Source organism: Sceloporus undulatus, chromosome 1 (genome assembly GCF_019175285.1).
Source record: "Sceloporus undulatus isolate JIND9_A2432 ecotype Alabama chromosome 1, SceUnd_v1.1, whole genome shotgun sequence".
In the NCBI taxonomy this organism is placed as follows: domain Eukaryota; kingdom Metazoa; phylum Chordata; class Lepidosauria; order Squamata; family Phrynosomatidae; genus Sceloporus; species Sceloporus undulatus.
In genome coordinates this window covers 218,007,928-218,029,841 of record NC_056522.1, presented here as the reverse complement: position 1 = coordinate 218,029,841, position 21,914 = coordinate 218,007,928, and the positions used below count along the sequence as shown (strand labels likewise).

General features: G+C 42.9%; 1 protein-coding gene across 2 annotated transcripts in view; it reads left to right on the top strand.

Moving 5' to 3' along the window:
- The window catches only part of GALNT5 (polypeptide N-acetylgalactosaminyltransferase 5), a 53,216-nt gene that overhangs the window by 10,505 nt on the left and 20,797 nt on the right, over window positions 1–21,914 (top strand). The window contains exons 2-8 of one of the 2 annotated variants that reach the window (XM_042446338.1): window positions 514–680; window positions 1,591–1,710; window positions 7,438–7,573; window positions 8,513–8,632; window positions 9,301–9,418; window positions 10,792–11,057; window positions 15,750–15,795. In XM_042446338.1, coding sequence (XP_042302272.1) covers window positions 514–680; window positions 1,591–1,710; window positions 7,438–7,573; window positions 8,513–8,632; window positions 9,301–9,418; window positions 10,792–11,057; window position 15,750 — 928 coding nt within the window. In that variant the 3' untranslated portion in view covers window positions 15,751–15,795. Of the gene's footprint in view, window positions 1–513; window positions 681–1,590; window positions 1,711–7,437; window positions 7,574–8,512; window positions 8,633–9,300; window positions 9,419–10,791; window positions 11,116–15,749; window positions 15,796–21,914 lie in introns of those variants that run through there. The other variant, XM_042446337.1, reaches the window with a different exon arrangement.

The following is a 21,914-nucleotide window of genomic DNA, read 5'->3' as shown; positions in this document are numbered from 1 at the left end:
ACCACATTCTCCTTAGATTGCTCAAATTTCATAGTTCCTTAATGTGAGTTCATACTCCTTAATGTTTTTTAATTACTGATATTTTGGCTTTGGTGATAATGCATACTGTATTTGTATTAATTCTGTTTGATGGGGGCCAACCCTGCCATTAGGCAGAATGAACCAAGTGTCTGAGGCAGTGGCTACTGGGGTTCAGAGAGCAGTATTGAAGTGTCAAAGTGCACAGCTATCCCTTTGGGCCTGTCCACCTGACCTGTTCACTGCCTGCTGATGCAGTGTGAAGTTGCTGGTAGCCAGTGTTGAAATGAGATACCATATCCTCCACTTCAGGCATCAAAATATTGTAGACCAGTCCTGCTATTTGTTCCCTTATGTACTCTCCAATTCTCTCAGTTAAAGACAGAATTAATTTTATACTTTATGGCAAGTTACAAAATAAAGTCCCTGGGTTTCTTATGTGCTTGTAGGCATTATATCTGTTGTGTTAATGCTCTTTTTTTTCTGTCACTGTAGATGTTCAGATCTCCTGGTCCACAATGACCTTCCCACCACCAGCATTATTATGTGTTTTGTGGATGAAGTCTGGTCCACTCTCCTCCGCTCTGTTCACAGTGTCCTCAACCGCTCACCTCCTCAATTTATTAAAGAGATCATTTTGGTTGATGATTTTAGCACAAAAGGTAGGTCAGTGTTTGCCATGAAGTAGGCTTCAAAACAAAAAATATATTTTGTTTTCAGATTGTACTCTGAAAAATGTTATAGGATTCTTTGGTGGTTTCTTTTATATAGAATCCACCAACGACCTCTGGCTCTGCAGAAGCTGTTATGGTGATGATGTTTGAGAGATAGGTTGCATCTTAGACTTACTTAGACAGGGACTTACAATAATTTTATGTAGAATTATTAAAAGAAGACAAGATGGCAACTGATGTGAATAGAGAGGGCTATTTAAAAACAAAAACAAATCTGTCTACCTCACTGACTATTTAATCTGTCAACATTTTACCAGAGCCAATTTGTCAACAGCCAGTAGTAGATAACAGCAATGTAATAAGGATAGTGTAGCAGTCGAGTAGTACTTTATGATCCTATTGAAAATAACTCACCTGTTGTCCAGTGGCATCACTGGGGGGAATGCTGTTAGTGTGGACCACACCAGGCTCTGCTGACCATGCGGGAAGAGAGTCTCCTCCCTCTCCTGCTTGCCCAGCAGCTCAGCCACACCCAGAAAAGGTTACAGGGTGGTAGGTGGGATTGGGGTGCTTTCCAGGTCTGGCAGCTTTGCTGGCTGGCTGGTAAAGAGAAACACCTGCCTTTCCTTTCCAGCCAGCAGCATTGTCAGACACAGAAAAGGGTGTTTAAGAGAGGAGAGGTATTAAAAATTATCTGCACCGGGTGTCAAATATACTAGGTATGCCACTGTTGTTGTCATAGCCATCAGAAGAAGGTGGCCTATTGCCATTTCCTAGCAGTCTAAACAGTCAGCAGCACATTGGCTGAGTTCTACTAATTCCCTGACTCCCTCATTAATGAGTTTTGAAACTGACAATTTGTGGTCCATTTACTTGCTTCTCCTCAATTCTGATCCAGCATACCTCAAGGACAAATTAGACAGCTACATGGCACAGTTCCCCAAAGTCCGTATCCTTCATCTCAAAGAACGGCATGGATTAATACGAGCAAGACTGGCTGGAGCAGAGATTGCTAAAGGTAAGCAGAGTTATGTCTCATTGTCAGAGTGTAATTAATTGATTATTTGCTGCCCCCTTTATTACTTTCAAAAGACTCAAAGTCATGGGAGCATTTAGTAAAAATACGGTTCATCTAAACTGAATTGGTATAAATGGAAATAAATCACAGGCATTGTTGTGGCAAGTTTCCTGAAAAGAGAATGCCATTGCTCTCAAGAGAACTTATTGCCTGTCCAGTGTGCAAAAAATACAAGCTTAGTTCAGTGAAACTACTGAGTAACAGTTAATTGCAGTTACACACACTAGCTGTGTCTCCCATAAAGTATGTGTTCTGAGAGAGAAGGAAAGGGTAGTAGTGCATACAAGTATATCTACTGGAAATTCTCCCATCACAATAGGATCTTCAGCTGCTCACATTTCTCCCTCATATGGAATAATTTTATCAGTGTTACATCAGTAAGCTGAGTAACCCTGGTCATAAGCCTCAGTCCAACATTCCCTTAGCATACCATAAATGCCTACATGGAGATGTATACCGTATTTTCCGGCGTACAAGACGACTTTTTAGCCTAGGAAAATCTTCCCCAAAGTCGGGGGCCATCTTGTACGCCGGATAGCCGCTGGGTCCTAAAGAGAGCCCTCGGCAGGAAAGCCTTCTCCCAAAGGCAAAGAAGCGTCCTCCTCCGTTCCTTCCCTCCTTTGCTTTTTCCCCTTCCTTCCTTCCCTCCTTCCCTCCCCCTCCTTCCTTCTCTCCTTCCTTCCTTCCCTTTTTCTTCCTTTTCTTCTCTTCCTTCCTTCCTTCCTTGCTCCCTCCCCTCCCTCTCCTGTCCTCCTTTTCCCGGGGGCCCTGACTCTGAGAGCGAGGCTGGCTACAGAGCAACCAATCCTGTTTGGATGGAGTCACACTAACAGCCAATCAGATTGAGGACAGTGGTCGTTTCCCCCCCCACCCTCACAAACTACAATTCCCAGGGTTCCCTGGTTTTTCAAGGGAATTGCCTCCACACTTCCAGATCCCAGCCCCAGAGAATGAGTCTACAGCATAATCAGCCAATTTAAGTCCACTTCTGCAGGTGCATTTGGATTTAATAATGATAATAATGGTGATGATGATAGAGAGATAGTTCTTGTAGCACCTTTGAGACTCACTGAAAGAAAAGTTGGCAACTTTCCCAGACTTAAGCGTACTTCCTCAGATGCATGGGAATTGTAGTTCATTGTGGCACCAGGGCGCTTTCTCAAAAACTACAATTCCCAGGGTTCCCTAGCACTGAGCCATGGCAGCTAAAGCAGTCTCAAACTGGATTATTTCTGCAGTATGGATTGGACCTTGGGCATTTTTAATAACGAAGGTCCAAAACACACTGCAGAAATAATCCAGTTTGTGTCCGCTTTAACTCTCCTGGCTTAGTGCTAGGGAATCCTGGGAATTGTAGTTTGTTGTGGCACCATAGCTCTTTCTGATAGAGAAGTCTCAATGTCTCACAAAACTACACTTCCCAGGGTTCCCTAGCACTGAGCCAGGGCAGTTAAAGCAGTCTCAAACTGGATTATTTCTGCAGTGTGTCTTGGATCCAACTCAGGCTGCATCTTCACTCCAGAGACAATCCAGTTTCATACCGTTTTAACTACCATGGTCCAGTGCTATGAAATCCTGGGAATTGTAGTTTGTTGTCACACCAAAGTTTGCTGAGAGAGAAGGTTAAATGTCTCAGAAAACTAGAATTCCCAGGATTCCCTAGCACTGAGCCAGGTCAGTTAGAGGGGTGTCAAACTGGATTATTTTTGCAGTGCAGTTGCAGCCTAACACGTTTTGATTTGGCACAAAGCTTCCTGGGCTTTGATTCTAATAGGAGCCACTTGAACTGCCACGGCTCCATCCATACAGAATCCCTGGGATTTGTAGTTTGGAGCAGCCCCCTGCATTCTTTAGGCAGAGAAGGCAAAAGACTTTATAAAACTACAAATCCTAGGATTCCAATAGGATGGAGCAGCAGCTCTTAAAGTGGTGTCAAACTGCATTAATTCTAAAGTGTAGATGCACCAAGAGGAAGGGCGGGAGGAGTTGTTGAGGCGGGTGAAATAATGTTGTGTATGCTGTTATTCCAAACGTGGAACACACTCCTTCCTCAGAGTGTAGTGGAGTCTCCCTCCTCTTCTCCTCCTTTTCTCCTCTGTCGCTGCTGCTGCTGTTGTTGTTGTGTGCCTTCAGCTCCTTTCTGACTTATCGTGGAAGAGAGGGGTAGTCTTATACGGTGAGTATAACCCAAACACTCTATTTTAAGTTGTAAAGTTGGGGGTCGTCTTATACGCCCAGTCGTCTTATACGCTGGAATATACGGTACTATGGTAGCACTGTGAAACCCTTGTGCAGAATAGAAACATTGTGCAACACATGACAGTGACTAGTGCCATTACACAAACCACAACTGCAGTGGATGCACAATCACAAAGCAATGTATAGGATTCACAATTGCAATACAAAGTATTGGATGCACAATCACAATGGGCAATGCACTACTTGCAAAGACAATGCATGATGAACATGCTGTCTGCATGACTCTGCTTTCACTGCTGCCAGCAAAATATGCCCATTGTACAGTGATGGCTTTTTGACCCACATGCACAGTGTGACCTGTGCATGCAGATGTTCCCAAGTGAATTTCAATCATAATCTCCAAATGCACAGCCAGTGGAGAAACGACCAGTAGGAATGTGATTGAGTAGCAGGACCAACTCACTTAGCTCCACAGCCTTTTTACGTGGTTTTTCAACATATTTTGGAGGGGTGTGTGTGATTTCATTTGAGCTTTCTTTTGATTGTTTTGGTAAACAGTAATTCCCAATAATCAACAAAGAAGAAAGTACCGTATTTTCCGGTGTATAAAGGGGTTCAAAAGTCGTCTTCTAGGCCGGAAAATACGGTAATTTTAAATGCTGTAAAAGCTGCAAAAGTCAAACAGAATGTCTCATGGAAGTGAGCCCCCATGCAAAGGCTGGTGGCTTCCATGTCAGTGAGCTGGTGAATCCAGTCACTCCGAACTGTGTAGGAACTGTCCAAGCTCCTGAACCCAGTCCTGCAAATAGATTCAGCATCTTGGAAAACTCCTTTCCAGTTTCAATTAAAAACCAGCGTGGATTTCCCACCCACTGACAAGGAAACTCCTTGTTGCCACTGGGGAACCCTGCCATCATGATGTAGCTTTCCAGCATGCTGGCTCTTCACAGTGTGATCGTATATAAATATATCCAGTAGTAAGTTCCATTGAGTTCAGTGGGACTTAGTCCAGAGTAAAGGTTGCAACTAACTAGCTGTAAAATAGTGCCATTTCACTGTATTGTTCATTTCTCCAGCACTCCTTTATCTTGTTGCCACTGTTTTTTTGTTTTGTTTTTTGTTTTTTTGTTACTGTTATTCATATATTTAACAACAACAAAACCAACAACAATATAGTGCCATTTACAAAGTCCATTTAAAGTATCTCAGAGACTTGCCCTCTCAATGCACCAATATACCTACTTACCTATATTCATAAATATAGTTATCCTTCACATTTGCGACTTTGGCTTTTGCAGATTTGATTATTCATGAATTTGATATTCTCTCTAGGAATCTTTAGGTCAGTGATGGGGAACCTTTTAGGGACTGAGTGCTCAAACTAAAAAGTCTTCCGGCACAGGGGTTGGCACAGGGAAAAGAAGACAAACAGGTGCGCGCCTTCTCCTTCCCAACCCTCCCTGGCCTCCAGTTGTCTTTCCAGAGGCAGTTGAAGGCCTGGGAGGGTCTAGAAGGAGAAGGAAGAGGTGCACGCCTGTTCCTCCTCCTCCCCCCGTGCTGTCCCCAGCCTTCAGCTGCCTCTGAAGATACAACTGGAAGCTGGGAAGGGTTGGTGAAGGAAGAGGTGTGGCTCTTCCTCCTCGTCTCCCCGCACCATCCTTGGCTGTCAGCTGTCTCTGGAGAGAAGCCGGGGAGGGTTGGGAAGGAGGAGGAACAGGCGTGTGCCTCTTCCTCCCCCCCCCCCCAGTGCTGTTCCCCACCTTCAGCTGCTTCTGGAGAGGCAGCTGAAGGTGGGGGAGGGTCTGGAAAGAGGAGGAAAAGATGCGTTGCTCTTCCTCCTCCTCCCCCCGTGCCATCTCTGGCCTTCGAGTGCCTCCGGAAAGGCAACTGGAGGCCAGGGAGGGTTGGGGAGGAGCAGGCTCCCACCTCTTCCTCCTTGTCCCCCATGACATCCCCAGCCTTCAGCTGGCTCTGGACAATCAGCTGAAGGTGAGGGAGGGTCGGGGAGAGGAGGAACAGACGTGTACCTGTTCCTCCTCTTCACCCCATGCCATCCTTGTCCTCCAACTGCCTCCGTAGAGGCAACTGGAGGCCAGGAAGGGTCAGGAAGGAGGAAGAAGAGGCACATGCCTGTTCCTCCTCCCCCACTCCCTGAGCTGTCCCTGGCCTTCAGCTGCCTCCAAAGAGGCAACTGGAGGCCAGGGAGGGTCTGGAAGGAGAAGGAACAGGTGCGCACCTCTTCTTCCTCTTCTCCCCACTGTATGCCAGGGAAAATGGCATCACTTGCCATCCCTGGCACACATGCCATAAGTTCACCATCACAGCTCTAGGTCCTCCAACATGATTCTATGGTCCACGTCCACCAGAGGTTGCACTGGAAAATCTAGAGATTCTTAGAGAGAATGCTTCTCTGACCTTTATTGGTCGCCCAGCATAATTTTGTAGTCAACCTCTGGCAGGTGCTGACCACAAACTTGCGCTGGAAGACCTAAAGATTCATAGAGAGGTATTCTCTCAGGTTAAAAAAAAAACCAGTGTTTTTATTATTTGTGGTTTTTCCACTTTCATGGGGGTCTGTCCCTCTAACCCCAACAAATGTGGAGGGCCCACTGTACCTGGTTTGCTATTTGAATTTGTACCTTGCAGTGCATGGACACAATTCAAATTAAACATTATATCCTCTTAAAATACCTTCTGTCGCTTATGGTGCCAATTGCATGTGAACAGAAAATATTTTCAAAAATTTTAGTCATAGATACTAGTTGCAGTTCACATATAATTCAGTTTACCACTCCAACACTGCTCCAGTTCACGTTGATGAAAGTTCACTCATCAGTAGATATATCTTAGCTATCCTTATATTAACATTAATATCTTATTATGTCAGCATGATTCAATATTTGAAAAATTATATTAATAAGATACAAACTGTATGACAATATTTTCCAACTCAGCTAATTCATATCGTCATGTGTGTTTGATGACTTGAATAAACTGACAATTCAACTTCTGCAGAGTTGCAAGCTATGGAGGCATTCTTATGAATTGGCATTAATGTGGGAAATACTGTACAGCTGCCTTTAAATTGCCACAGCATACAACTTTTTAGTGAAATGGCAAAAAGAGTGGCTTACTTCATTACTGTGTATAAGAAGCAGGTTGAAAAGCATGTATAACCTGATCAGTTGATATTTGTTAGAATGAATGTATTTTACAGTTCTTTCTTGTTTCATCTGCAAAAGCATATTAGTGGATGTCTTAGGCTTTGCCCCCTGTGAAATTCTTGTCTAGGTATGGTTTTCCCCCCAGATCCCTCTTCAGAACAGTACACTGATAGAATACCACTGCTGTTGTTATCCCCAGTTCTCTATCACCATCCTCCATAAGAGGCCGTCAAGTAAGGCTTTCAGAGTCATGCCAGCTCACCTGTCTTGCTGGAAATAATTTGTTTTTATTTTTACCTTTTAGGGGATGTACTGACATTTTTAGATTCTCACGTGGAATGCAATGTAGGGTGGCTGGAGCCACTGTTGGAGAGGATCCATTTAAACAGAAAAAAAGTTCCTTGTCCTGTTATTGAAGTGATCAGTGACAAAGACATGAGGTGATGTTGATCTCTTCCATATTGCGTGCCTTTAATCAGACATGATTATGGTGGATAGGAGAGGAGTTCTCCATTTGTTAATGAGGTATGGGGTTCCAAACACTTACCGTGCTCCTAGATGTCCCTTCATAAATCAGCCTTGTCCATTTGGCCTGCCCATGTGTATAGGAAATGTCAGAAGGAGACATCTGTGTGCGTGTGAACAAGAGTAAAAGTACAGATCCTGAATACATCGGGACTTTTGCATTCGGTTAAGCACACATAAAAACTTTCTTCTGAACTTGTTCCTCAGTATGTGGCATTGAACATGGGCACAGGCTGTGGGATGACACACACTCCTCAAATTAGTTTGGAAAAGTTACATTCTGGTTTGAAGATTGTTGCAGAAAGGTAACTTGAAGATTTTTGCAGAAATTTTGACACCACTTAAAATCCACAACTCAATGTGATAGAATTCTGGAATTTGTAGTATTGTGAGATATTTAGCCTTCCCTATCAGAAAGCTCTGGTTCCTCACCAAACTTCAAATCCCAGAATTCCATAGCATTGAGTCATGACAGTTAAACTGGTGTCAAACTGCTTTATTTCTGCAGTTTGGCAGCTTCCATGTTCTGCTCATTACACAGTTTGCTATATATCCTGATCAGGTATAATGCCTAGAATAGCTGACTTGGAACATCTTTCTGTACCAAATCCTTTTTCTTCTTATGCTTCTTGTAATCCTGAAGATTCACTTGAAAATGAAATCAAATAAGAAAACATGTTACAAGTTTTGTGATTTTTAAGCAATTCACCATTTCACAATTTGCAATGAGATTGTTTTAATTTTATTATATCCGTTATTACCTTACACCCACACTCTAAAAATATATCTACTTTATAGTTAGCCTGTAGTTTCTCCTTCTGAAGTTAATGGCTACTATGAATTCATTCCTTTAGCTATATGACTGTGGACAGTTTTCAACGTGGCATTTTTACTTGGCCAATGAATTTTGGGTGGAAGCCAATTCCTCCAGATGTCATTGAGAAAAATAAGATTAAGGAAACTGATATAATCAGGTAAGTACATAACGTTAAGGTTTTTTTCTGAGAGAAACTGCTTCTTAAACCCTAAACAGGAAGGATGTGAAAAAGATGTATATATGATTTTTATATTATAGTTATATTATGTAGAAACCTATTCTTTCTTGGATCCAAACAAGCATCACATAATACACAGCTATGAGAATCTTAATGGAAGATGCATGCATAACCATGAACAGGGAGATGCTTTTTAAAAGCTACCAGGTGGGCAAGGTCTCTGACCTTGTTTGGTTAGGTGCAGTTGCCTTTTAAGATCTCTAGTTCTTTGAAATGGCAAGGCAGCTTATGTACATTGTATTCCAGACATCCTCAGTCTAACAAAAATATATTTCAGGGTTTATAACACACTTAGAGACTCCTGCTCAATTTCTGGAATCACTGGCTATCCACAATTAGCTAATGGTCGCGGCTGGTGAGAGTTGTGAGACCACATATTCTCCATCTCTACTGTAGAGGAAGAGGTATAAGCATGTAACATAGTAAGTAAATGACTCAATGTGGCATAGAAAGACAACGTTATGCTGAGCCTTGCAGGATTGCAGCCTGTGCTATATTCTGTGTACCTATTTTTGGTAAAAATTTCTATAATAGTAATGTATTTATTACCTGAAAAAGTACATATCTGAATCTGGTTCAATTATTAGGTGTCCTGTGATGGCAGGTGGCTTATTCTCTATTGATAAGAAATACTTTTTTGAACTCGGGACATATGATCCTGGACTTGATGTTTGGGGAGGTGAAAACATGGAGATCTCATTCAAGGTATGTTGCATCTTATACCAGAATTGTTTTACTCCCCCACCCCCGCCATTGTTTTGCACTTGAATGATCATCAGATTAATAGTCGCCAAGATCCAGTATCAATGAAATGAATTTATGCAGAGTACTGAATATGTAGTGACTTCCCATTCTCTTTAGTAGAGATAAAGGTTCAAAAGCAGTGGTCATAAGCAAGCAATGCATTGTTGTCAGTGACACAAAATACACTTGGCCCTCCATATTCACAGGGGTTAGCCTTACGCTGCGGGGTCAGGAATGGATCCCCCACATAAGGCAAGTGACCACTGTATTTTAATTATTTTAATATATCATTGTTTAACTGCAATTTTATACTTTCATTTAACCTTTGTAGTGTTTTTAATTTGTATTGTTTTAAAATGTTATTAGCTGCCTTGAGACTCATTATTGGGAGAATGGTGGGATGTAAATGAATGAATGAGTGATGGTGATGTATAAACTAGTGCAGAGCTTGTGACACTTTAAAGTCAAAGCATAAGCCATCATTGACAGTTGTTCACTTCATTTGTTTTTCCTGTAATGAATACAGCTTATCCTTCATTCCCCCCCATCATAATTGTAAAGTCTGTATATAGCTTTCAAGCAAAGCTTCTCATTGGAAGTATAACCTTCAACCAAAAAAGTATCTGCAGACTCTTTCATCAACCCAGAAGTGAAGAATTAAAAGGGGACAGATCACATGGTGGCTTACATCAAGTTCAAATATATTAGAGGAAACTATGGCTAAGAAACCTCACTGTGATTTAATGTATTGTTTGAATCAACAGATCATGGAGTGTGATCTTGTGGCAGCTTAGAATCAGACAGGATCATCTGAAATTAGTTTATCAACCATGGCCTAAATTCAATGTGGCCCTTGTAGTAGGGGTATCTGAACTTTTAATTTGAGCCTGCTTCCCAACCTACCAGAGTGATTTTAAAAGACTATTAGGATGCATCTCCAAGAGGAAACAAATTCAACCCTTCCTGATCCCACTGGTAGAAAGAACTTCCTCTAGCAAAAGAGGTTTATTAGATACTGTCCCCTGGTTTGTGCAGACCATGAGCTGACAAACCAAAGCTGCAGCCGTTGCTTTGTCCCTGGAGGACTCTGCCACTAGAGGCTGACAAGCTGAGCAGATATAAAATAAAAATGGAGAAGTGGCTCTAAACTTACTTGTACATTTGGAAGTTATAATAATGGTCTGAGATATTATGGAGTTGATGTAGTATAGAATCTCCTTACATAATTACCATTAGCAAATTAAGCTAAAAGTTGATGTCTCCAATGGTAAGGTACATGGCCAAAAGCATTTGCCAATACTTACATCTGATCTTACTCTCCCTCTTTCTACCAGGTTTGGATGTGTGGGGGGGAAATTGAAATCATCCCATGCTCCAGAGTGGGTCACATTTTCAGGAATGATAACCCCTACTCCTTCCCTAAGGACCGCCTCACTACAGTGGAGCGGAATTTGGCCCGTGTTGCAGAGGTTTGGCTTGATGAATACAAGGATCTTTTCTATGGACATGGTTACCATCTCATCAAGAAAAATTTGGACGTTGGAGACTTGACTCAACAGAAAGAACTAAGGAAGCAGCTTCAGTGCAAAAGCTTCAAATGGTATCTGGAGAATGTCTACCCTGATTTAGAAGCCCCCCTTGTTAAAGCTAGTGGGCTGGTATGTTCATTTTAACAACATCTATTTGTCATAACTAAATGCATGACACTTTCTGCATTTCAAAGAAGTTAACCATAACAGTGTATTCACAGCAGTGACAGGTGTTAGATATGACAGCTAAATAGAAATGTTTTGCTCAAGAACAGTGTATCTGTGAGAACCAGATGTTGGGGACATATAGTGGAAAAGGGCTGTTTTCTTCCTGCTCAAAGCTTTGGAAGTTACTTTTTGGAGTACAAATTCTATAAGCTCTTGTTCTCCTGTCTTGATTGTGAAAATGTACATTTCAGTGATTCACCCCCTTCCGTTCCTTCAGGCATGAATGGCTGTGGAGGGGAGGGGCTTCAGTAGCTCTGTGATAGATAGGTAGATAGAGAGATAATACGTAAATGACTCAATGTGGCATAGAAAGACTACCCTATGCTGAGCCATGCAGAATTGCAGCCTGTGTGTGTAACGTTTATTAACAAGCTCAAATTCTCTCTTTTCTTGAATAAGATATATGGCCCAGCAGAAGGCCTTGTCTTATAGCGGCTCTACAGCTCTTGTAATCCACAATCTGCAGTGCAGTCATGTTCAGCACTGATTCTTAGGACCACAACTGAGCACTAAAGTAATTTTTGTTGCTATCAAAGAGATCCCCCCTTTGGTATTTTCCCTAAATGCCAGGACCAGAATTCTGCATTGCCTATTTAGTTGTGTATATGTAACTAACAACATCTCTTGGCCCAACCCCCCACCCCAAAAGACCTGCTTTATTATTATTATTATTATTATTATTATTATTATTAACCTTTATTTATGAAGCGCTGTAAATTTACACAGCGCTGTACATGCAATCTTTTTAGTTAGACGGTTCCCTGCCCTCAGGCTTACAATCTAAAAAGACATGACACAGAAGGAGAAGGGGGTGGTGACGGGAAAGGGTAAGAGGTCCAGCAGTTCCTCTCAACCTCCGAGGCCTGGACCAAGGCAGATGGACTGAAGGGAGGGCTTGGCTTCAAAATGGAAGGTTAATCATTATCCAGGGAAAATACATACTCACAAGTAGGATAATACATACATATACAGTACATAGCAATACAGGAAATGGATCGATAAACAGCCAACAACAGAACATCAGATAGTAAGCGACAATTATGCGATGCCTGGGAAGGCTTCTCTGAATAGGATGGTTTTCAACTCCGTTTTGAAGCTGGTTAAAGAAGTGATGGCTCTTGCTTGTGGAGGAAGAAGGTTCCAGGAGTGAGGGGCAGCAAGTGAAAAGGGGCGAATCCGGGATGGGGCAGAGGAAATCCTGGGCTGGGACAGGAACCCTTGACTACCAGAATGGAGGGTCCGAGTGGGAAGGTGAGGAGAAAGAAGGTCTGATAAGTAAGGAGGGGCCAGTCCATGGAGTGCTTTGAATGTCGACAGCAGGAGCTTATACTGAATGCGGAAAGGGAGAGGGAGCCAGTGAAGGGATGCCAACACAGGAGAGATGTGGTCAGAGCGGTGGGTGGAAGTGATAATGCGTGCAGCTGAATGCTGGACAGAGATTAAAGGGCGGAGGTGAGAAAAAGGAAGCCCAGCCAGGAGGACATTACAGTAATCAAGTCGTGAGATCACTAGGGCATGGACCAGGATCTTGGCAGTAGAGGCGGAGAGATATGGTCGGATTTTGGCAATATTGTACAAAAAGAATCTACAAGCTTTGGCTGTGGTCTGGATCTGAGGGATACACGACAGAGAAGAGTCAAAGATAAAGCCAAGACTGCGGGCTTGCTGGACTGGTTGAATGGAAATGTTGTCCACAGAGACAGAAAAGGCGTGTTGAAGGTTGGGCTTAGGAGGAAAGACAAGAAGCTCCGTCTTGGACATGTTGAGCTTCAAACGCCGATGGCGCATCCACTGTGAGACAACTGTAAGGCAAGACGAGACTTGCTGTTCAAGCCTTGGAGAAAGGTCAGGGGCAGAAAGATACAGCTGGGTGTCATCGGCATACAGATGGTAGGAAAAACCAAAAGAGCTGATGAGTTTTCCTAAGGACAGTGTGTAGAGAGAAAACAGAAGGGGACCCAGAACAGAGCCCTGGGGAACTCCAATAGATAAGGGAACAGGAGAAGAAGTCAGACCCCTGCAACTACTGCAAAAGATCTGCCAGACAAGTAAGATCTAAACCAGTTGAGAACAGAGTCTGAGAACCCAAGGTCAGAGAGTATGTCAATTAGGAGACAGTGATCAACAGTGTCAAAGGCTGCAGACAAATCGAGAAGAATGAGAACAGAGTAAAGGCCATTAGCCTTGGCCTGTAAAAGGTCATTCGAGATCTTAGTGAGAGGTGTCTCTGTAAAATGCCTTGGGCAGAAACCAGACTGAAAGGGATCGAGAATGGAGTTGGCTTCAAGAAACTCAAGACAGCACGAATAAACAACCCGTTCCAAAACCTTAGAAAGAAAGGGGAGAAGAGAAATCGGACGATAGCTAGACAAAGAGGAGGGGTCAAGAGAAGGTTTTTTTCAGAATTGGGGAAATGAGAGCATGTTTGAAGTCCTACGGGAAGGAGCCTGTAGAGAGAGAGAGATTGAAGATATGGAGAAGCGAGGGCAGAAAGGAGGGAGCTATAGAGATTAGAAGACGAGTAGGAATAGGATCAAGAGGACAGGTAGCAGGTTTGGAAGAGTTCAGAAGTGTAGAGAGTTCATCCAAAGAGGCAGGAGGAAAGACAGAAAATTTGTTAGGCGAAGGCGATAGAAGATTAAGAGCAGAAGAAGAATCAGGAGGGACTATCTCAGAGCGAATGGTGGTAATCTTAGAGATGAAATAGTTAGCAAAGTCATTAGGAGAGAAAGATGAAGAGACAGGAGGAGAGGGAGGTTTAAGCAAAGTGTTGAAGGTGGAGAACAAACGCTGCGGGCGCCTCTCATTGGCAGAGATCAATGATTTGTAATAATTCTGTTTTGCCATAGAGAGGACGCATGAGAAGGAAGAAAGAACAAATTTGAAATGGATAAAATCAGCCCACTCTTTGGACTTTCTCCAAAGACGTTCGGCCACTCTAGAGCAGGACCAGAGAAACTTAATGTTGGGGGTAAGCCAGGGCTGAAGTCTAGTCTTGGAGGAAGAAGTGCGTACAGAGACAGGGGCAAAATGGTCAAGAGTTGAGGAAAGAGTGGAGTTAAATAAAGACATAGCTGAATCAGCAGAATCCCCGAGATTTAGGGAAGAGAGAGATGAATCCAGGGTCAGAACAAGATGGTTAGAGTCGACAGATTGAAGATCACGAAAAAGACGTTGAATAGTATGGCGAGGAGGAGGAGTATAAGTGAGAGCAAAGGAGATTAAATGATGGTCAGATAGTGGAAAGTCAAGTGCCAGGTAGTCAGAAATGGCGCAGTTTGCCGCAAGAACTAGGTCAAGACAGTGACCAAGAGAATGAGTTGAAGAGTTGGAATGTGGTTGGAGGCCAAAAGAAGCTAGCAGAGAGTTAAAGCGAGATGTTGTAGGGTTATTGGAATCGTCAACGTGGATATTAAAGTCACCTAGGATCAAAGTGGGGACTGAATCTGAAAGGAAGAATGTCAGCCATGATTCAAAGTCAGATAGGAACTGGGTGGCAGAACCAGGAGGGCGATAGATGACTGCAACCCGGAGCTGTAGAGGAGAAAAGAGTCTAATAGGATGAAACTCAAAGAAAGAGAAATGATAGCTGGGGGGAAAAGATAGAACTTGATACTGGCAGGAGTTAGATAGCAAGATACCAACCCCTCCTCCTCGACCCTCAGGACGGCTTGTGTGCGTGAAGGAGAGACCACCAAAAGAAAGGGCAGAGGAGGTTGCAGTATCATGGGAGCCAGGTTTTGGTGAGAGCGAGGAGGTTAAAGGATTTAGAGAGAAAGAGACATCCACCAAATTGGACAAAGAAGGTCCCTTTGCTTGGCAGTCTAGGTGTCGATTGACATTGAGACCGCCTTCCTGCCCACCAGCAAGGCTGTACAAATCAGAAGCAGGACCCCTGATGCAAATCCTCAGTGTAGCCTTAATTCCTGGTACATGTGGGTAGAAGCATTCTCCTGTGCCCTGATTTGGTAATTCAGCTACTGATGAAAAGACCTTCTTCCCAGCACTGGCCTGGGAAGGCATACATGATTGAAGCAATAGTGTCAGGATCTTGGCTACATAGTGTTTGTAACTACAGATCAGTTACAGATCTATAATGCAAGGATGTTCATCCATAACTGCAATACTGAATTCCAACCTCCTTCTCTTCCTCCTTCTTTTTTTTTAGATTCCCCCCTTAAATTCCTAACTTTTTTCTTTTATTCAAAACAGGCTTCCTTTAGGATTTCATACTTCTAACCACTAGAGTGCACTAGAAATTCATTTTTCTCCTTTCAGGAATAAAATTGGAATTGTTTGTATCATACTCCAAAGGCCAAACCAATTATATAACTCATCCTAGTGAACTTCCAGTATCAACTCAATAATTCCTGTGTTAATTTAAGTGCTATAACTAGGAGTGTGTTTATAATGGGAGTGTCTTGGAAAGTCAGATGCAAGGATGTATCTGAAGTACAGTATATTAAGAATGAAGTGCAAACCAGAATGGCGTTCAGGCCTGATAATTTTCATACTGGACTTAACCCTAGTCCCAGAACTCCCCGATGCAACTCTGTTTTTTCCTCTACAACTAAACTTGACCTGCAGAAGATGTGGAATCTATAGAGACTGACCTCCTTCATTTGGACCTTGATACTGCGGTAATAACATCCTCTATACCAAGAAATATCCAACATCCACTTCCTGTAGTACATCAGTATCCACAAGAACTATATATTCAACAGTTCTTGGCACCTGTGATCATAGGAATATAATAACTTCCAGTTATAGTATTAGTCAATCATACTTTTTTTCAGCCTTGCCCATTATTATCAGCTCTGGTGGGCAACAGCTGTCCATGATTTCAACTGGGAGTCTTTTGTAGCTTTCTCTGGAGAGCTCTAGTATTCCCTGGTGACTTCTGCTCCAAGTACTAGCCTAACCCTGCTTAGCTTCCAAAGTTTAAAAAGATTTAGTATGTCCAGGTTTGTATAATGGTTATCCTGCTGCACCTATATATCACATCATTCTAAGCACATGGTTATAGTTCCCATAACTTCTGGTAGGTCATTGGAAACTGTAGAAAATATATTACCTATGACTTTTTGCACCTGAGATATTGCTTCAGCAGTTACCTGGCCTAACTGGGGCCTTCCCATAAGGCTACCTCTGCTGCCTCTGACACCATTTTGTAGGTTTAAGAGGAAGGAAAGAAGACAATGATGAAGGCTTTAAAGCTTTGCCATTTTCCCAAGTGGGATACCAGTATTTGAATGTTGTGCTTCGGGGGGTGGGAGGGAACTATGGCTGGAATCCTTTTGCAGCATTACACTGGTATAACTTCCATTTATACTGGTGTTTCTACCCTTACTCCAGAGATGGGAATTGTGTGGTCCTCAAGATGTTGAGCTGCAGCTCCTAGCAGTCTGAGCCTGCATAATCAGTGGTGATGAATGCAGGAGGCTGCAGTTCAGCAATATCTGGAGGGCCACATAATTCCCACCCTGCTTATACATGTATATCCAGTTACACTAGCAGTTTCCTCATTTGTTTTCTGCACAACAGGCCAATGTAAAGCCAACAGCTATATGGCTGCAGTTACACCATGACTGGAATGACCACTGATGGGTTATGTGATGCACCACACTACTGTTGCTGTTGCCTCCATCATCCATGTAGGTTTGCAAGTGGAGCTTTATTCCCTGCCTGCACTGAAAGGAATCTCAACTTATTTCAATTCCATTTTAAAAACAACAAAACAATTTCTTTACATAGGCCCATTCTAAATAATGTCCAGGAAGAGTTTGCTCTTCACTAGATGGGTTCAAATATAGGAATGAAAATTAAGACACAGCATTTTGTTGTTGTTGTTATTGTTGCTGTTTTTGTTGTTGTTGTGTGCCTTCAAGTTTTTTCTGACTTATGGTGACTCTAAGATGATAGAAAGCCGGCATAGTGTAGTGGTTTCAGCATTGAACAATGACTCTGGAGACCAACATTCAATTCCACACTTGGTCATAGAAACCCACTCTCATGATTTTGCTCTCAGTCCCAGAAAACTCTGTAATAGGGTTGTCTTAGGCATGTCTATGCTGTAAAATAATTCAGTTTGACACTGTCATATCTCCATCTGACGGCCTCTCTTTGTCAGAGAAGGCTAAAGACTTAGTAAAACTACATTCCCAAGATTCCATAGGAGGAGGTACAGCACTTACCATGGTATCAAAATACATTATTTCTGTGATGTGGATGCACCGTAAGTCACTGTTTATTGAATAATACAGTTCAAGGAGGATGGACAATTGCAAATGGTGCAGGAGTGAGCTACTGTTTCTTTACTAGTTGTGCAGAAAAAGCTATTTGTACAAAAGTAGCCTGAATACAACAGAGTCAGCATCTTAACCACTTGAGCCACTGCATCCCTTTATATATGGCTGCAGTTGCACCATGACTGGAATAACCACTGATGGGTTGTGTGATGCATCACACTACTGTTGCTGTTGCCTCCATCATCCACATAGATTTGCCAGTGGAACTTTATTCTCTGCCTGAACTCAAAGGAATCTCAACTTATTTCAATGCCATTTTAAAGGAATGCAGTGGCTCAAGTTAAGACGCTGACTTTGTTGATTGCAAGATTGCAAAATTGTCAAGTTGGCAGTTCAAGGCCCGAGTACTGCATGATGGAGTGAGCTCCCATCACTAATTCCAGCTTCTGCCAACCTAGCAGTTTGAAAGCATGCAAATGCAAGTAGATAAATAGGTACTACTTCATTGGGAAGGTAAACAGCATTCTGTGCAGTCAATCTGGCCACATGATCATGGAATAGTCTCTGGCAACGCTGGTTCTTTGGCTTAATCACAGAGACGAGCACTGCTTCCTATGATCAGACATGTCTTGACAACCTTGTCAATGAGGAATACCTTTACCTTTACCCTGAATGGTACACCAAGAAAAACTCCCTCTTTTGCTCAGCAGATAAACATGCAAAGGTAATATCCACTTTGGCTTTTGGCCACCCTGTGGAAAGAGTATTGGCATATTCAAGTTCTGTGCCACCAGCCAGGGATGAATATCACTAGCAGTGTATGGGAAGTGATCTTTTAGCACCTTTGAGACTAACTACCATGAGCTTTTATAAAATTGGAAGTAGACTCAAGTCTATGAGAGCTCATGCTACCAGCTTCCTTTTTTCAGTGAGTCTCAAAGTTGCTACAAGATCTCTTTGCATACCGATTTTCCAGACTAACACAGCTATATATTTGAATTCTGTCACTATGAATGTATGTTGTGAGGCATGAACAAGAAAAAGATACTTGACAGTCAATTTAGCATATGACTGGAAAAATGCAATATGCAATCAGTCAGTCAGTCATCTTCCAAATCCATTAGCAGACAGAGCTCTGATGACAGCAGGAGGGCTTAGCTACTTATTTATATTTACTTTTTTGACCTTTGCTTTAACAAATTACAGCTCACATCATTAACCCAGAAGAGTTTGTTTAAAATTGTGAATTAGTCTTGGTTTGGCAAGCTAATTTTAAGATGGAAGATTGCTGTTATGATGAGTTGGGCAACCAAATTGACTGCATAAGGTCAACTGTTGCAAATTGCATTCTTACCTGTTCCCAGCATAGGTGGGGGTAAGAATAGAGATAACTCCCATCATTGTATGTGCAAAACTAAATAACATTTAAAGTAAAAAGAAACTTTGCACAACCAGTTTTAGCGCTGTTGATAAACTCAAGACTTTTTGTAGATTAATGTTGGCTGATTCTGCACAAATCTGCATATCACCCAAACTTTCTTATGTGTGCCTTTTGCAGATAGCAAAGAAAGTATAAAACATCTAACAATTTATACAGTCAGTCTATATATGTGTGTATATGTGTGTTTGTGTATCTATCTGTCTGTCTGTCTGTCTGTCTATCGCCCAGTACATACCTGACTTGATGTCCGGAGCAGTGGGTGCTTTTTTCCTCTGCAGGGAAGCCGCAGCTGCCAAACCATGCGGCTTACCTGTGGAGGAAAAAGAACCCACAAAAAGCGGGTTCTTTTAAAGCTGCAGGGGCAGTGTAACAAGTGCACCACTGGCACACTCATTATGTAAGTGCTGTGCAGCAACGCCATTGTTACGGCGCTTACGTAACAATGTGGCACCCGTGTACACAGGGCACTGCCATTGTTACGGTGTGCTAGGGTTAGGGACCAGGTGGTTGCTGTACCATGCCTATATACACACATACACACACTCAGTATATGGAACTTCTGTTTAGTTAAGTGTATATAAGGTTGTAATCTTAATAAATAAGTACTTACATATTTAATTTTTATTTTTCAGTCCCTGTTACAGCCTTCCACCAATTCGAATAGCTTCAGGCTTTCAGCTCAGCTAATTAAAATGCAACTCAACCAATAAATCATCTAAATTTGGGGGTGAGAAAGCATGTTTAGGATGGTATGGTATATCAGATATACCAATTAATATTTAATATCCTTCATTTCATGGTTGCTTAATATGCATTTCCCCATCAAATAGTCCATATGTGTCTGGACAGCTATTATGGTTATTACATATTCATTTCTGACACTTGATCATATCCTGGCCTCTTAAACATATTAGTCTTTGCTTGTTTTCCTTAATATCAGGCAAGAGTAGGGTAGAGCTCAGGCTTGCAGTGTCTACTTTGTTTCTCATTAGCACCCTTAGATCCATCAACTGGAGCCAGGATTGAAAGAGAAACTTGGGATGCAGTGGCGGTGCCAATTGTTGTCATTTTTGTCAGACAAATGGAAGTTAGAAACCCTTGCTTTTATCTACTGCAAATCAGTCAAATTAATCCATCTCAGTCTGTTGTATATTCATCTCTAGAGTAAGTTATGATGGATACTGGGCCTGAAATAAGAGTAGGAGGACTAATGTTGTAGATACAGTGGACCCTTGTTTATACGCTGGGGTTTGGTTCCAAGATCCCTCGTGTATAACAAAATCCGTGTATGCTCAAGTCCCATTAAATATAATGAAATAGCAAAATGGTGTCTCTTATAAAAAATGGAAAATCAAGGTTTGATATTTGAAATTTATACTTTTGGGGAACATTTTCAAACTGTGTATGCTTGAATCCGTGTATAAAAAAATCTGTGTATAAGAAGGGCTGACGGTACTAATTGTCACAAGAAAAGTAGTGGTGATATTCCCAAATGCACTTTGAAGGGCTAGAAAGGAGCAATGCAAAGGAAAGATCTTTTCCCCAAATGAATGGTTTAGAATTCGCTGAAACCTAAGTTTTCAGTCCATTCGTATGATGGGTTGTTCCATGAGAATGGTTTTACTTCTATTCATTTGATGCCTGTACTGCAGGCACTCACTCAAAACCACAAGGTTGCGAGTTCAAGACCAGCAAAAAGGCTCAAGCTTGACTCAGGCTTGCATCCTTCTGAGGTCGCTAAAATGAGTACCCAGATTGTTGGGGGCAAATTAGCTTACAGTTGTAAACCACTTAGACACTGCTTAGGCGATATGAAGCGGTATATAAAGAAGAATTTAGGATTCAACCACTATCTATGGCGGGAAATAGACCGCCCAAAGCGGGCAGTCTCCCGCCACCCTAGTTTGCTCTGCGGGGAAGTTGCAGCCTCCAGACCGCGGGGCTTCCCCACGGAGCAAAAAGACCCGTTACAAATGGGCGTAAAGTACGTCCTGGGGACGTACTAGAGTTAGGCAAAGTGCGTGCCTTACGCATGCACCTAACCCCAATACGTCCCCAGGACGTACAAAATGGCGCCCGTTCCACACGGGGCTGCTATTACAACGTCACTAATATGTCGCCTCCAAACGGGGCGGCACGAATGTGACGTCTTTCCGCGGCGCACGAAGGCGCTATGGTTTGCGTTGCTGGCCCAGCCTTTAGATGTCTGCGCCAGCGACGCAAATTCTCCTCCTCCCCGCCGCCGTCAGGTGTCCTTGGGGCATGAAGCCCCAAGGACACTCCTTTCCAGGCCGCGGGGAAGCGGCCTGGAAAGCGCCGGATCAGGGCCTTGGAGGCTTGCCATTCTGGTAGCTGAAGCCCCAATCCGGCAGGGAAAGGAGCGCCTACAGGCTGCCCCAAATTGGATTCTTTATGTGGCGCCATTGTGACGGTGCAATGCACCAATGTCGCACTTGCGGCATCACAATGGCGCCGGGACGTGCAGACGCTAAGCATCCGCCACGTCAAAATGGCGGCGCCCATGTGTATTGGGTGTTGCCATTTTGACATACAGATTACGTACTAGGGTTGCAGGGTGTATATAAGCAGGGCCCCGAGGCAACTCTAGTACGTATGCAGGCCGGTGCTTTCACCAGTCTGTACAACACCTATATTTCCTGTTTACTTCACCTTACTCATAGTAGCTTTCCTGTTCTGACAGAAGAAGAAGGCAGGCAGGCAGACCTCTTTACTGTAGAGCAGGAGTGGATAACTCCCACCAAACATTAACCTGAAAATCCAATATGTCCTAGACAGCACTGCCAATAGGGAAGGATGATGGGAATTGCAATACAACATACAATAAGGAGCCCTGGTGGCACAGTGGTTAAATGCCTGTACTGCAGCCACTCACTCACAAACCATAAGGTTGCGAGTTCAATACCAGTGAAGGGCTCAAGCTCGACTCAGACTTGTATCCTTCTGAGGTCACTAAAATGAGTACCCAGGGGAACCAGTACCCAGCCTCAGGG